The sequence below is a fragment of the Rhagoletis zephyria genome, unplaced genomic scaffold, assembly GCF_001687245.7.
Source record: "Rhagoletis zephyria isolate East Lansing unplaced genomic scaffold, Rhagoletis_zephyria_1.1 Rzeph_scaffold_04010, whole genome shotgun sequence".
NCBI lineage: Eukaryota > Metazoa > Arthropoda > Insecta > Diptera > Tephritidae > Rhagoletis > Rhagoletis zephyria.
Window position 1 is genome coordinate 6,290 of NW_016161093.1, and position 16,102 is coordinate 22,391.

The following is a 16,102-nucleotide window of genomic DNA, read 5'->3' on the forward strand; positions in this document are numbered from 1 at the left end:
AAACTTCGTTGCATCCATGTAAACATTCACCGAATGTGAGTAGAGAAATAGTACAGACGCGCAGTGATCCGTCTGATCAAGGATAAATCCGAAGTGCTTAAAAATATATAAATACTAATTGTGACTATGGGCCTTGCTCCTGCAGCTATATCTAATTTAGAGCCAAAATGATAGTAGTCGTAATTACACTAATTTCAATGAGAGCGGCCTGCTATTCCTGCTCCAAATTTCTGATTATTGTAGTTTTCTTACCTTACCTTAAGATAAAGTCCGAAAAGGCGAACATCTCCAACTGAGGAAAGAATTTAGAGGGATATCTTATATATTAATACTTTCTAGTGAACCATACTAGCGCCGTATTACTAAGATTTAAAGCGAATCCGTTCTTTGCAGATCACTAAGATAGCTATTCCAACTACCCCTGGATCATATCGTCAAGGAAATCTGGAAATTAACTTCTTACTAAAATTGCAATCTCATCTGCATAGGCAATCACACGGCAACCTCCCCTTTACAGTTCCTCTAGCAGTTAATTTAAGGCCAAAATCTAAAGAAATTCATCACACATTTATCCACCACTGTATCCACCAAAAACATAGAAGTTCGTCTGAAGAAATTCGGCTAGAAATGTACTTAATTTGCCCGCTAAACAGCTTTCATTTTATACCGATACAGAACATACGTCTCTGACCTGATGCTCCATACGGTTTGCTTAGGTCATCTTTTATACTGATTTGGATTAGCTATAATCGCGCAACTGTAATTGCATACCTAAAAGAGTGGTCATAATCATCAATATCTATGTATATGTACATACATACATATGTACGCAATTGAATTCTTTTTCTTCAAACACTTTCTCTGTGCAGCAATCCAATTATTTTTAAAAAATGTTCAGTGAAAAGTGCAATAGAAAAGTAATTACTAGTAATTTAAAAAAGAGCTAGAATAGACATACATCTGTATGAATGTGTATGTGCACCCACTAAGCTGACCTTGTGTGGCCTAATAATGGTAACACCATTAGGACCCAGTACGCTCGCACGCATCGGCACTCAGCCGGAGTCTTGTTAAGTGCAGTCGAAGTGGTGCTGAGCTAATACTGGCATAATAAAATCGGGCCACCAAGGACTGAATGTGAAGTGAGGAATGAGAAAAGAAGTAAAGCGCAAGAAGTGAAAGTGAAGTGCCCAAGTCGAGTTGAGTCAAGGGCCATTGACGCACCACTTTATTTTGTTAGAAGCAAACAACAACAGCAACAACACAAACGACACTGCGTGCAAATGAATACGAGTATGTATTTGCCAGCAGCTGCTGCCCCTCACGTGCCGTTACGCGCCATAGATGTGTACCAGTGTTGCCAAAGACACTTGTTTTCCTATCGTAACCAACCAAAACCTACCAAACATTTTTTTTGAGTTTTTAATATTTTTTTTTTCAATGTCAAATCTATCAGGAACATAGGAAACATACCATGTAGAAGAACTGTTTATTTATTTATTTATTTGAGAAGCTTAGAGTATAAACTAAATTTATATTTAACTGGAAAAAAGAAAGCAGTAATAGCAGCAATGGCCTTCAACTGCTTGGAAGGTATTAGAATACCTATTTAAATATGTATATGTGTTTATCAATATAACGCTAATTTAAATACTTACGTAGATATAAAGCTTACTTGGAAGAACTATATGAAGTAGTAAAGTCTGGCCAATTTCGAAATTTTTTTTCGCGCTTAAAACGTAAAACCGCATTTGGTCTCACCGCTGTGCGAGACAGTTAGCCCTTTCATTGCCTTCAAACCCTTCATGTTCTGGAACACATCACAGCGTTACACTATTGTGGACTTCCAGGTCGTTCAAGAGTTCACAAGCCTTAGTGCCGTTTTAAAAGAGTCTAAGGCCTTTAACGCTGCCTGAATATCTGACATAATATTTATTCTGGCATCATTTGCCTTTGTAGGATGCCATTTGTGAACACAGACTTCGATTGCGAAGACCTCCGCCTGGAATATGGTTAGGTACGAGCCCATTGGCAGATTTTCCTGGAATCTTGGTCCAAGTATGCCATAAATTTTATATGGATGTTCATATTCATATACTTAGGAATCATTTATATTTACATGTTTTCGCCCGCCGTTATAGGAACGCACCGGTGAAACTTTTGTGTAAAAAAGGTTACTATAATGTTTGGAGATACATATTTTCAATTTTACGCAAATAACTCTTACTCATTGTCACAAAGCCTACCAAAATCCAATCAAGCCTACCAACATATCAAATGGAAACAAAACAACCCGTCTTGGTAGGAAAAGCTCATGTGTGGCAACACTGATTTGTACAGACGAAATTGTCAACAGCAACAACTGTAACACGAATAACAAAAGTGACAGTTAATATGTGTGCTTGCTTGTATGTATTGTATGAAATAGAAAGGAAAAGTGAACAATGAATTGGCTGAAAAGCAAATGGAACGAATTGCGCAGCTGATGACACAATGTATGTACGTGGTGGCTAAGTGAAAGCCAAAGGTAGGACGGCATCCCTGGTAGAAACCGCAACGAGCGGGCGGCGGGGTGCGCGCTATTTTTATTATATTGTAGACAGTTGCGCTTAGATTGAAAAGAGGAACGAGTGAGCAGAGAGTGAAATGGAATTTGTTGTAATTGGCAACATTAAAAGGAAACGAAGCATGTTCCAACATAATCAGTATGACGCGCGCTTAAAATGAGCCACAGCTCAAGTAGCAAGAGAGACGACTAAAAAACAAAAACAAAAAAAAAACATTAGATGATACAACACAAAAGCACAATAATGAGGAAAGTAAACAATGAAGGAAAAGAAAACAAAATGCTTTGAGAGGTAGGTAGCACAGCAACAGACAGCCGAGCGCGAAAAGTCAGCAGAGAATTCTATAAAACGTATTGAATGCCAAATACGTTGAGGAAGACGCGGCGCGGAAAGCGTGTAGCGGCTGTCAATGAGGAAGTTGGCAGCGTAATAAAAGTGACATAATGGTAATGCTAGCAGACGGCGCAAAAAAAAAGAAAGCGACAAGTAATAAAAAAGCCACGCCACTTGCGAAAACATTGACAGTGACAATGAGGGGCGAGCAACGGGCGAAAAATAAGCGAGTGTGCCAATTTGTTTCCAAATATTTTTTTGGGCTTTTCAAATGAAGCTCAACTTGAAGTTGATGTTTTGCATGCATCTGAAATATTTAAACAAATTAGTTAGTCAACTATCTTTTCTGCAATATTTTTAGTAGGTAAAGCGACTACGGAGCGCGGATTTTTTTTTCGCGTGCCACTCGTGTAGCTCGACCTGATTTTGATGACCTTCTACATATGTATATTGTCTGGTTAGATCCATAACCGAACCATGCGAATTTTCTAAAATGAAATAATCTATGCACATTTCGATTCTTTTACGAAATTTCGGAAGAAAATCGGTAAATCAATGAAAATAATGCTGATATGTGAAGAATTTCTTGCAGATTATTTTCAGAATATTATAGAAATAAGTATAAAGCCTAACAATTTTGAGAAAAAACGTGTCTTCTTTTCAACATACATTTTTATATTTATCAAAATTATTTTATTCTAAAGGTATATTTAAGTCAAAAAGAGAAAAAACTTATTCTTGCAACAACTAGAAATCTTAAAAATTTTAAGATTTAGGAGGTTATAAAGAAAAAACGAAAATCATTTGTTTTATCCATAGAAACGAAAAAATAACAAACGAAAAAATGGACACCTAAAAACCCTGTAAATTTGGAGAAAATAAAAGGTGGTCTTTCTGAAAAATTTTTATATTTTTTTTTCATAAAATCGTATTATAGTTATCGTTCATCAAAACTTTCTACTTTTATTGATCAATCAAAAAAAGAAATGTAAAAAATGGGGACAAATAACCTTAGGAGCAACTAACTAGCTTAAAAGTTACGGAAACTACAAGGTTTACAAAAAACTTTTAAAAAAATTATTATTTTTTGATAAAATCTTAAAAAATTAGTAGAAAATGCAAAAGTAATGCTATGGAAATTTAAAAAAGTAAATACGTTTCATTTATTTTTCAAGCAGAAAAAAATGTTTTATTTTTGATTTGAAATAAATCCAGACATGTGTACCCTTAAGGAAGTGTGAAGGTGTTATGATTTGTATAGTTTTCTTAACACTTTTTGAAAATTGATATTGGTAACAGAAAATAGTTATAGTTTTGTTTTCTTGGATTGCTCTTGCGGGAAACCTAAGCCTCTGATCCGCTTACTCTGCCATCTGATTTATGCTAATTTATGATAAAAAGCATTTCCATATTATTTTCTTTTCATCTGCTTAAGTTTGTAATGCACGAAAGATTTTGATATTAAGCCTATAAGTGTTTTAGTGACCTTTGGCGCGAATATTCCATCCCCCCATACCACTACTTCTACATTAACAAGCCGGTGGCATTTTACAGCCCAACACCAACAACTCGTTCACTTTGCGTATTGACAGTGAATTTTGCTGGGAATAAGCCAACGCAGAGGTGTGACAGAAGGGTATCTAAGTGGATTAAGAGCTGTTTGAAAGGCGTTTACAGAAAACAATTACAGCTTAAGGCAACTACTATGTACCATGGCAGGCGGTTTAAAAATAAATAAACAAGAAATAAGTGAAAATGAGCATAGAACTGATATTTTAAATGGAAGTGAGTGGCAGATTGAGTGGACGTAGCTTAGCTGGAAAGGGTTGTTGTTTTTTGTGTCGGATTTCCATAACATTTCTTTGGAGGGTGTCATGTTTTAGATTCTGGATGGAGGTGATAATCGATGTCCAAGGTGTATAATCTAGTTAAGTCGAGTTATGAATCTTTTTGACTGCCATTTGCCATTCGTTTTACGCCATTGGGTTTTGATTTGCAGCTCCTCCCATCCACTTAGGAGATCTGCTGTGTATCCGCTGGATAGACCAAATAAAGGGTGAGGGCTGATTCGATTTCTTTGCCATCGAAGCCTTTATTGCCCGGGACTCACCGCAGTGTTGCTCTCTGTTGTGGGTTCCTAGTTTTACCAGTACATTTTTGCGACTGTCTACTACGTTTCACATCACTTTGCAAGAGTAAAGTGTCTGACTATCCGACATGATGTTTCAATTGAAAAAATTTCCGCCTGGCATATGATTGAGTATATACCCATCGGCGCGCTTTTTTGAAGTACAAGCCCCAGTGTTCGCAACCTCAAATTTTATACCATCAGTGTATGAAACTTAAGTTCCCTTGCTGAAAATGGCGATTATTGTTTTACAGGTATCTCTTTTAGGCATTATTACCATCAATGCCTTTATAAAGGTAATCTTCGGTAGCATTGAGACTGTGGGTTGCACTACGGGATCATTTATGAATGATTTTAGGACTCAAAAATTACCCGTTAAGTCCCCATGTTTCTAAGCGCCTTTGTCGGGCACGCGCGCATGAACCCGTTTATGGCCACACAAACTAGGCGGTGTAGCTTAACCAGGTGAGGTTTGCGGTTGCTGGCGTGGCTTTTGACCACCAGGCCAGAGCCGCTGAAGTAAAAATCGGGTTAACAATGCCACGTAGATAACAAGCCATTCCCTTTAAGTATTTCTAAAAGTTCGTCCGCAACCAGTGTCCACAATAAGACGCAGTCGATAATCAGTTTAGAAATGTCCTTCCTTGTCACTTCCACGGATATTGCTTTGCCCGATTAATAAAAGAAACTGATAGCTGTAGCATACATGGGTAAATACCATCTGGACCAGGAGATTTTTATGTACTGAACGTGAAATATTTCACAGCAACCTTTCACTGTTGACGATTCTGCCACTTGTCCTTTTATTCACGCGCACTGCGCTGACGGAGCTCATGTTATTACTTGGGCCTCTTTTAATACATCCCGAGAAGTGGGTTTCAATAGAAGCCTGCTAGTTTCTTCATTTGTACCAGTGTAGGTTCCGTGAGGTTTTTTTCAAACACATAGCTCGTTTGAATTATCCAATTTGAAAGTCTTCTGTAGGCATTGAGTAGCCGGAAGGGAATATCCCCCACCGTACCCACACCATGAACCCCTTTTGGATTTTCTGAGCTCACTGTTGTTAGCAGTTATGGCCGATTTATACGTTGACCAGGCACAAGTCCGTTTGGTTCTGTTGAATAGTTTCCTAGCCTTTTGAAGAAGCTTGTTAAGATTATTGTGATTTCTAATTCTTCTTTGGGCATCCGAGTGTAATTATGCCATGATACAAGACACTTAATAGGAAGCGATTTACATTCTGAGACGAGTGAAGCTGTTTCTCATTTCAATGCACTTAGTAAAAATGCAAATGACCAATTTTCTATTTCAGCGCAGAGGTAAAACTTTCTTTGACTGGTTTAGACAAGCAGTGCGTGTAGAATGCTGTTAGATCGAGAATTAGATAGAAGATTTTTGAAAGTCAGCTGCAAATTAAAAAGAGCCTTCTTGGAACATATGACCGCTTTCACCTTTCTATGATTTATGATGACAGACAGTTTGTCAAAGTCAAGTACTTAGAATATAGGAAGAATGTGAAAGCTCTTGTATCTATGTTGCAAGCACGAAAGTTCGTATTTAGTAGTACCTTAAGAATTTCGTTTCGAGATCATCTACACCCGCCACATATGTATCGGTTTAGTTGAGAGTAAACTCTGGGATGAAGTTTTNCAAGAATTTCGTTTCGAGATCATCTACACTCGCCACATATGTATCGGTTTAGTTGAGAGTAAACTCTGGGATGAAGTTTTCCGTCTGATTATAAGTACAATATTTATAAAAATCCGTTTTATTTCATGCTTTGTATAAATGCCCATTTAAAAAGCATAAGCAAAGTCAACTCTTTATACAAAGTACAAAAAAAAAAACACAAGTAAACAAATCTTTTACATCTCGAAACTTTAACAGATTTGCCCCTAGCTTATGATTGTCTCGCATAAGTGCAATAATATTTTATTATTCGATATTTCAATGTAAATCGCAACCCTTTACTAAGAAAACACTGATACTCGTATACTTACCCATAAGTGTATGTAGTTTTAACAATTTTCCCCAACGGCTTTTCAATGCAAGTAGCTGAGCACGTAATACTGTTATTCTTTAACATTACATACATACACACAGTGACTCAAACAAGCGACCATGTTTTAGTTGGGGGAGTGAGGAAATGTGCACGCGCCAATCATGCACTCGCAAAATTAAAACATATAACAGTACATATATTTATTTTCCAATGCCTAATATATCAGGAAATAAAATAAATTAGTAATAATTTTTATCAATTCAAATAAGTAATTCAGTATCATACGTANCATTTATTTTCCAATGCCTAATATATCAGGAAATAAAATAATTATTTATTTTATTTTATTAGTAATAATTTTTATCAATTCAAATAAGTAATTCAGTATCATACGTACATACATTACATATGTATATGTCTTAACAAAATCGAACAAACAAGCTTATTCAATATGGATCAAAGAACCACTAAACTTAATAATTTGATGATTACCAATAATTTTCCCAAGTGTGCGTAAACTGCAAAATTACCGTAACAATATTAACACACGGCAAGAGTTTTTTCAATTCACATTCCGAACATTCAGAATACATTTTTCTGTTCACTTATTCATTAGAACACTGTTCCCGGATAATATGGGACCGGATAATCTAAATGCATTCTTTTCATTTCGTCTCTAGCACAGAATTCATAGAATATTGCATGAAAATAATGGCGCTAGCGAAACCAAGTAAGTTTTTTTCAAATTGTTTTGCGAAAAAATTTAATTCAATAATAATAAACTGATACCTTATAATTTAATTTGCTTCTGTATCTTTATAATCATTGTTCCTGATAAACTACACGACTATTCTCTTCTGGATCCGAACTGAATAACAAAGAAACATGTCCACGGTCAATTAATGTTAAAAATGTGATCCACAAATAGTGTAGCCAAACATGAATTTTTTTCGTTGAAGCGGCTGTAATTTCAATTATGACTTTATTACTCATTTGTAGAATTTTGAATATGACTTTATTTCACTTCTGGATTGAAAATAACGTCATATGGTTTTATTTCCAAAACAATATGGAAATAAGACCATATGGCCTTATTGCGTATGGTATTTTTACCGTTTGAAACTTGACTAAAATTGTTATATAGATTCAGATTAAAAGTTGAAATGTTGATGAAAATTTTTTGAATTTTCTTATATTTTTTTATAAAGTTTGAAACTGTGATTTATAAGCATTTGTTTAGGCTTGGACAATACTTTTATAAGAAATTAACATTATGAATAAAAAAAAAAATATCAACTCGTGAACAGTTGGTCAAGTCACTGTAAATGAAGTAAATCTCTTCGCATTTGTGCGCCTTATATAAATGCTTAAATAACAAAGGAAAGCAAAAAGAGGCATACATATTACATACATGCCGCATATATGTATGTATGTATGTATATAAATACATATCTATACGTAGTATAATTTCATAGGAAGTTTCCCAACAATAAGTAAGTGTTAGAGATGCAAATGTATGTACATGGCGCTTCAGGCTATGCACAAATTGATACACATTCAAGTGGTCGCTGTTAAGTTCACACACACACACACACACACACCCGCAATCACATATTAACGTTAAATATCCTTTTCATATTCCGTTTATATGCTGTATGGGAGTTTTCATATTACTACGTATGTACTTATCACAGGCATATTGAACAAATTTGGTATGAATATGGAAAGCGAAGTGTACATGCGCCTCTTTATACATACGCATATGTATGCAGTAGTACTCTTTTTGTGAATATACATACGAGTACTATAAGAGTACCGCTATATGTGCGAACATTATCCTGCAGCACCTCAACATTTTTCCGGTATTGAATACTTGGTCCTTTAACTTTTAACATAGCTTCTATGCAGCTTTTTATACACAACTGAGTGTCTGTGTGTGCTTTAAGCACGTACAAAAGGCCGCGTTAGCTTCTACTCTTTCTAGTGTTTTTTTGTCGTTATAAAAATAAATTTTGGGTGAGTAGCGACTTATCGAGGCTATTGGCGAAATAAATTCATTTAAAATAGAACGGCTAAAAGGGATAATACAAAATTTTGGAATTTTCATTTAAACGTAGGTGTAGACTCATAAAAAGCAAAGAGTACCACGTACGTATGTAATATTTATTATAGAATATTTTCTTATTAAAAATTTCATACATACTCGATTTTCAAATGAAGCAACTGCTTAAAAAAATATTTTTTACTTTTCAGATTTGTGTCAACATCAAATGCGGTGAGTAGATATTAGTGAATCTAGGCGAATTGTGTCAAAAAAGTAAAAAATTTAAAATAATTAATATTTTCAAATACGTAGTTATGTATGTCCAGTATTTTCGTTAATAAAATACACTTTGCTACACTTCAATAGGCACATTATGTTTTGGCGACATACGATAGCTGTTAGTTGTTGAATAAAAAATTATTTTGTAAAAATGCACCCGATACGTGTCGCGGTAGTTGCGATATTTTAAAGTGTCTCATTTAAGGGCAGGTAATTCAAATGCTCTGTAGGTAAAATCCTTAAATCTTAACATAGAGACTGTGGGTATCAAATGACGCAGATCAATTTTGGTTATGGCCTAGAAGTTAACTCGTTCTTCAGTGAAGCTACATACACTGCGGGAAAAAAGTATTGGCACAGCTAATTTTGCACAATATATGCACGAATTTCTATTTTAATATTTTACCGCAAATTTTTGATAAAAATATGGTTCATTGTACAAACAAAAAACACAAAAATATAGATTCTAAAATTTACAACTATTTAACCAGATCTTCTCGAATTTTCTTGAGTATGCTGTTTTGTAGCCCATTAAGTTCTAGTATAAAAAATGTAGGCTTGGAGTTAGTCAAAAATCGCATTGATTTTTGAGAATTTTTTTTTGTTGAATGTGTTTTGCATTTCTTCCATATAAAGTATTTTCGAAAATTTTTTTCTGTATGGAAGAGAGTGCGTGAAAAAAAAAGTGCCAACATCAACAGTGATTCGTAGCTATTTAAAACTTCACTTTATTACAACAAAATTGATTGGGCTACAAATCCGCATACTCAAAAAAATTCGAAAAAATCTCATTAAAAAGTTGGAAATTTTTCTGAATTTTCGCGAGTTTTGCACAAAGTTTAGAAATTATATTTTTATGTTTTTTGTTGTGGAATGATTCATATTTTTATAAAAAATTGTGGGAAAAGTATTACAATAAAAATTGTTGCATATGTATATTGTAAAAAAGCAGCTGTGTCAATACTTTTTGCCCGCAGTGTATGTATAACCGCTAAAGAGATCGTGTAGGTATCTGACAACGCCAGCCGCTTTTATTATTACTAACTGGCGCCAATTAGAAAAATCAGGTCCACTGACATATGCAGATTTATATTTTTTATTAATGTATTTAATTTAACGCAGTCAATTGTTTTTAGTTTTTCATTAAATAAAATAATATCCCGTTCACGCTCGATGATGCTTTTTGAATATTTTCAGGACATGTTTCTGAATCGATTAGTATTTTTTTCGATTTTTGCATGTGCCCCCCTACTAAAAGGTGCAGGTTGGCTAAACTTTGAAGCCTAGTTCCTTTGTACGACAAGGCCTAGCCACGTAGCTGCTGTAGATTAATTAACTGCACTTTGTCAAAGTTCATTGTAAAGCTCATAATATGTTAATATATTATATTTAAAACTCATTGATTCGTCGTCTCCGGTACTCGCTGTCACAAACGTACAAGGGCCTTTTCTTGTGCAAGTGTGATTTTCGTTCGTCGAGAAAAGATTTTACTGTTTAATGGTCTACTCAGTCCAAAGTAGCACTTGTTGGCTAAAGCGAGTTACTTTGTTTGGTATGAAACGGTTCTGAGAGGTCATTCCTAATTCAGACGGAGCTAATGGTATTGCTCAGTCATCTTACATATCAGTAGTAGTTTCGCATGGATTATAAATTCAGTCATCGCGGAATTGAAGCAATTGATTGAAAGTTTAATAAATTTTCTAGATAACTATAAGGTCACTCAGTCTAGCATCAGTAACCTTTTTTTTATCAAAATATAACCTAAATACCAAATAACTTTGCTCACAAGGCTAATCCCATCTCCAAGCTACATGCACTTTACCAGGTTCTTGCCGGCATATTTAAATAGCTTAGCGGGCAGACCATCAGCTCTGATAGTTTTGTTAGTTTCAAGCCACGTTATTGATGTAAGAATTTGGGGAAATGGTTCCGGATAGTATTCTCTCCATAATTTAAGGGGGATCTGCACATCAGTCACCAATTCGCATTCTTAAGAAATTTCGACTTGGTTTTAAAATCTTCAGCAAGTCACCAAACTAGGGATGATTATCATTATAAGTGAAAGAATTCACACCAGTTCATATTTATTGTGAGGTTTCATTTTTTTTTACTTAAAATCAATGATTATTCCTAAATCTTCAAATACCGTACAGACGCAACCAACTGAAATTTTGACCTGCAAATTTTGGAACTTATTCGCTTTATTGTCGTACGTCGGAAATCATGCCTGTATAGCTCTTTAGTTTGCTGAATAAACTAAATATGTGTTTGATTCAGCCTGCGAATAGTTAGCTCACATAGGCATTCGAGAATTTTGTTTCCAGCTTTTTGAAGCATGGCTGGAGAAAATACATCAATGCTTAGTGATTTGAATTCACAGAAGGTGTGTAGTGCCCATTAAATTTTTTTCAGGGTTACTAAACCTTTCACAGTCTGACCAGACCATTTGTTTTCCGTTTCTGTCCTGTCGGGAAGTGTGCGTTAAGTAATGTCTCGAGAGGTTGTTCGCAGCTTTGGTTACAGTCCCACTCTCGACCTAATGCTTCCTTGTGCGGTATTGTCCTTAGATCGAACATTCTTTACCCTTGCAGTCTCTGATGATTTTTCTCAGTTACCGCAGAAACATTGCCATGAGTTTCTTTTAGTTCCTACTTCTTTTTTTGTAAATATTGAGTACTCCTCCCAACATTGTGTGGCTTCCGTTAACTTCACTAGCTTAAATTACTTCCCAACTCGAGGGTTCAACCAACGTGGTGTGGTTTTAGAGGGCACGAAGCGATGTTGCTGTTGGCCTTTTCTAGAATCTTTCAGTTCATAAAATTTTATTATAGCGCCTGCCTAGGTTTGCCAAAGGATTGGTGTGGTTTGCATGATTTTTCTTTTTCCAGCCAATCAAATTTTATTTCTGGGTTGAACAGTTTGTAAAATGTCTTTCATCAGTCTTATTTCTTAAATCAAATACATACATATTTTTGCTATCCACTCATGAACTGGCGTATGATAAATTTAGACTAAAATTTAAACATAGCGTAATTATGTAAATACATAGAACATAAACGTGTGTGTGTATATCAACTAGATTAATTGCTATCCAGATTAACTTTTAATATACTCGTAAAGGTGATATAATTTAAAACAAACGGAGCATTTAAATGGAGTGAGTCACTGAGTTATACTTGAAAAATATACAGCTTCGACCACATAATTAGGGACCATACATTTTTATAAGTTTTGACTATTTATTTTTAATTATTATTTTTTTTTATAAAAATATGGTTTATACACAACGAAAACCATGCAAATCATGGTTTCGAAGCGTGTACAAGATTTATAAAAAATTGCCAAATTAAAAAAAATGGCCATCAAAATTTTAAATTGTTTATTCAGAATTTCTAGAAAAATTCGAATATCGACGGCCTTAATTTTTCAAATGTCCTTATATTGAAACTATCAAGCATTTTCTTCGTACAAAATATTCTGAAAACACAACTCGAATTCATAGCCGCCTTAAACTTTCACAATATTGTGCGAAGTTTTTCTAAAAGTTCTGATTAAAAAGTTTAAATAAATCTTGTACAAGGCTTAAAACTTTGAGTTGTATGGTTTTGTTGTAGTATAAAAAAACACACATTTTTATAAAAAAACGTATAAAGAAATAATTATGTGGCAACCACTGTTTATGCATGCAAGCATTCGGATGTGTTTAAATGTAAATATTTATTCATCTTGATAAAACAAAATCCACCAATAAAACAATCGGTAGCGTGTGCATATTTGTATTTGCTTAAACTATAAAATATACTTAAAATATAATAAAAACGAAAGATTCCTATTACACATTTTAATCTACATACAGACTACCTTAAATTTTTGTCACTCAGTTCCTCTGCTGACGCACAAATATAACATTTATTTAAACAACTGTTTCGCCTTCGCGATAAGAATTACCTAGAATTTAGTCGTGTTTACATACACATACATACATATATTTATCAACAATAACCAACAGTAGTTTTCACATCCAATTCTCCAGCCAAAATAGTGCAAAATTTAATTTTTGCCATCAGTTTGCAATTTAAAGCCGCAGAATCAACGTGCAGTACGAGGACATTTAAGTAAAATTCGCAGAACATCAAAAACAAAAACAAAACTCTTAGAGCAAGAAAATGAAATTGTTTTGTTCATTTGCGTTTATTGCATTATTCGCCGTTGTTGCTGCTAATTCTACACTAAGTCATGACCTCATATTGGGTACGCGTATACCAGGCGATCAACATTTGATACGCAAAGTCGCCTTTGCTAAATCGGCTATAATGCAAAAGAAAAGGGGTGACTTTATCTACGAACAGAAGGTGTGTTAATTAAAAAGACGTGTTTTGTTGCAGAGTGTTGTGAAACTAATTTTTTTTTGTTTTTATTTCACCTTCGGCTTTATTTTAGGGTGTACCACGTACGGCTAAAATTACTTATGTGATGGTTAAGGATCAATATATAAATGGCAATGGTGGCTATGCGACCCTGACTAATGGTGGTCCTGGCTTTGATCATGTGGAGCTACATTTCACTAGCAAATGGTGGCGTGGCTATAATTTCGTTATTGACGTTTATGGCATTTAAATTAAATTTCTTTTTTAACTTTTTAACGCTTGTGCTTGGGTAAACTAAACAAACAGTTGTTAAAACAAATTTCATATTCGTGAGTGGATTCAAATGTTAATTGTTTAGTTTGTTTCCTATGCTTTACGTATGTATAGGCTCGGGTAAATTAGTTTTGAAGAAAAGTATTATTCTTGAATAAAAATACTTAGTATGGGATGTGTTGTGTGTGTTTCTTTAAGAAAATGCATTAGAAAAGCATGAATTAGTGGAGGTGATCAAAATAGTCGCCCGTAACTAAAAAAAAAACGATCAAAAGAGAGTTAATTTGTTCTAAAAGTTAATATAAAATAACTGTTATTATAAATAATTGCTAAACAAGGTGACATAGCTGGCGTTTAAAAAATTTTGGCTTATCATTTGACAAAAAACTCGTTTTTACTTTCGATCGATTCATAAAATACTTTGTCATTTGTTTCTGCCTTTTGGAAAGTAAGGCCAGTTATTCATGTTTAGTTCTGCCATCTCCTTCTGAAGTTGGTCCTTCCATTGCGTTCATCACCACTTCTGACTTCGTTGTCCATATTTGAGATGTATTATATATATATTAGAGCGGGTCAATTTGTATAGGAGACTTTTTCGACTATGCGCGTATAGCACAGAAGGATTCTCAACTTAGCGATATTCCTTAGTGTCGTAAAGAATGGCTTAAATTTTGTATAAAAATTTGCACTCATATTTGTCTTAAAACTTTAGTCAGTTGTCGCAACATTGAAAATTTACACATTTTCTATGAAACCTACTTTCGCAATTTGGCAAACTCCAAAATGATTTTAGACCCATGGTTTCTTCGAAAAAATTGCTTTGAATTGCACGCCGAATACTCCTATGCTATAGGCGCATAGTAAAAAAAAACAATAATTTATAAATAAAAAGTTGACCCGTCCTAAAGTATATATATTAAAAAAATACAGAAACGTTTCTGTCGAGTACAGTTCTAAGTAGAACCGGGAATTTAGGTTGGTTTCGATTCTAAAAAAAGATAACAATAATAGGCACTATAAAAATAAGCTAAACAAAAGTATTAAAGTATTTTTAAGAAACTTGACTTTTTTTTATATTTTTATTATAAGGTTAACTTAAGAAAATAAATAAATATATTATGGGTATTCACGGAAACACGTAAATGCCACGTATCCGCGTAAACCTCGATTTTCCATACAAAATCAAGTATATTTACGAGGTTTAAAGAGTTGAACAATGCAAACACTACTTTAGATGAATTGTATATCCCCATTCCTTAGTTGATATTTGTGTGACAAAAATGTTATAAAAATAAAATACATGAAATTTAATTTAGTATGCATTTTCCACGTTAAGGTTTCAATTAAAAAAAAGTAATGTTGGCGCTGCTTTTTTAACGTATTCAAATCGCAGCTGACGTGGTTTTAAAAGCGTCAGAAATGAGGAAGAAAATTGAATAAATTCATAATAATTAAAAAAATAAATTAAATTCAAAGAAACAATAAAATAAAATAAAAAAAACTTTTTAAAATCCTGGTGTATGTATTAAAAAGTTAATTATTTTATTTATTTTCTACTTTTTAGTCTTGTCTGTATAAAATTTTGCAATAGATATTGAAATAATTCAACGATATTAATAGAAAGGTGCACACACATGCATTTACATATGTATGTACATACAAACGAGCACCAATTAATTTTATTTAAAGAAATGGCGTGTCGTCTATTTCCGCTGTAGCAAACGTAGTACATAGGGCGACATCTAGATGTCATCTACCTCGCCCTAATCACTATGCTTTTTTATAGGAGCTTTTTAAAGTTTTGCTTTGGTGTCGGACACACAACATTGAAAGTTTCTGGATCCACAACATTGAAAGTTTCTGGACGCACAACATTGCAAGTTGATAAAAGCGTTGTAATAAACATCTTCATCTTCATCTTCATCTTCATCTTCATCTTCATCTTCATCTTCATCTTCATCTTCATCTTCATCTTCATCTTCATCTTCATCTTATCTTTATATTTGTTTTTGATTATATTCTTGTCTTTGCATTAGTCTTTTCCCGCCCAATTGGCGTTTAACGCAGCTATTCGTTTTCTATACCCGTCATATGCTACCTGTACCGTGG

At 34.1% G+C, this 16,102-nt stretch overlaps 1 protein-coding gene across 1 annotated transcript; it reads left to right on the plus strand.

Moving 5' to 3' along the window:
• The first annotated feature begins 13,424 nt into the window (after positions 1 to 13,424).
• On the plus strand, positions 13,425 to 14,051 carry LOC108370101 (probable salivary secreted peptide). Its single transcript, XM_017625360.1, has 2 exons — positions 13,425 to 13,705; positions 13,794 to 14,051. The coding sequence occupies exons 1-2, from the start codon at positions 13,520 to 13,522 to the stop codon at positions 13,968 to 13,970; spliced, it is 363 nt and encodes a 120-aa protein (XP_017480849.1). The 5' UTR covers positions 13,425 to 13,519; the 3' UTR covers positions 13,971 to 14,051.
• The last annotated feature ends 2,051 nt before the right edge of the window (positions 14,052 to 16,102 follow it).

Bases quoted from the DNA above. Each gene is read 5' to 3' on its own strand.
- LOC108370101 (XM_017625360.1), top strand. From the start codon at position 13,520: ATGAAATTGTTTTGTTCATTTGCGTTTATTGCATTATTCGCCGTTGTT. The intron at 13,706-13,793 runs GTGTGTTAATTA...GCTTTATTTTAG, and splicing joins ACTTTATCTACGAACAGAAG to GGTGTACCACGTACGGCTAA.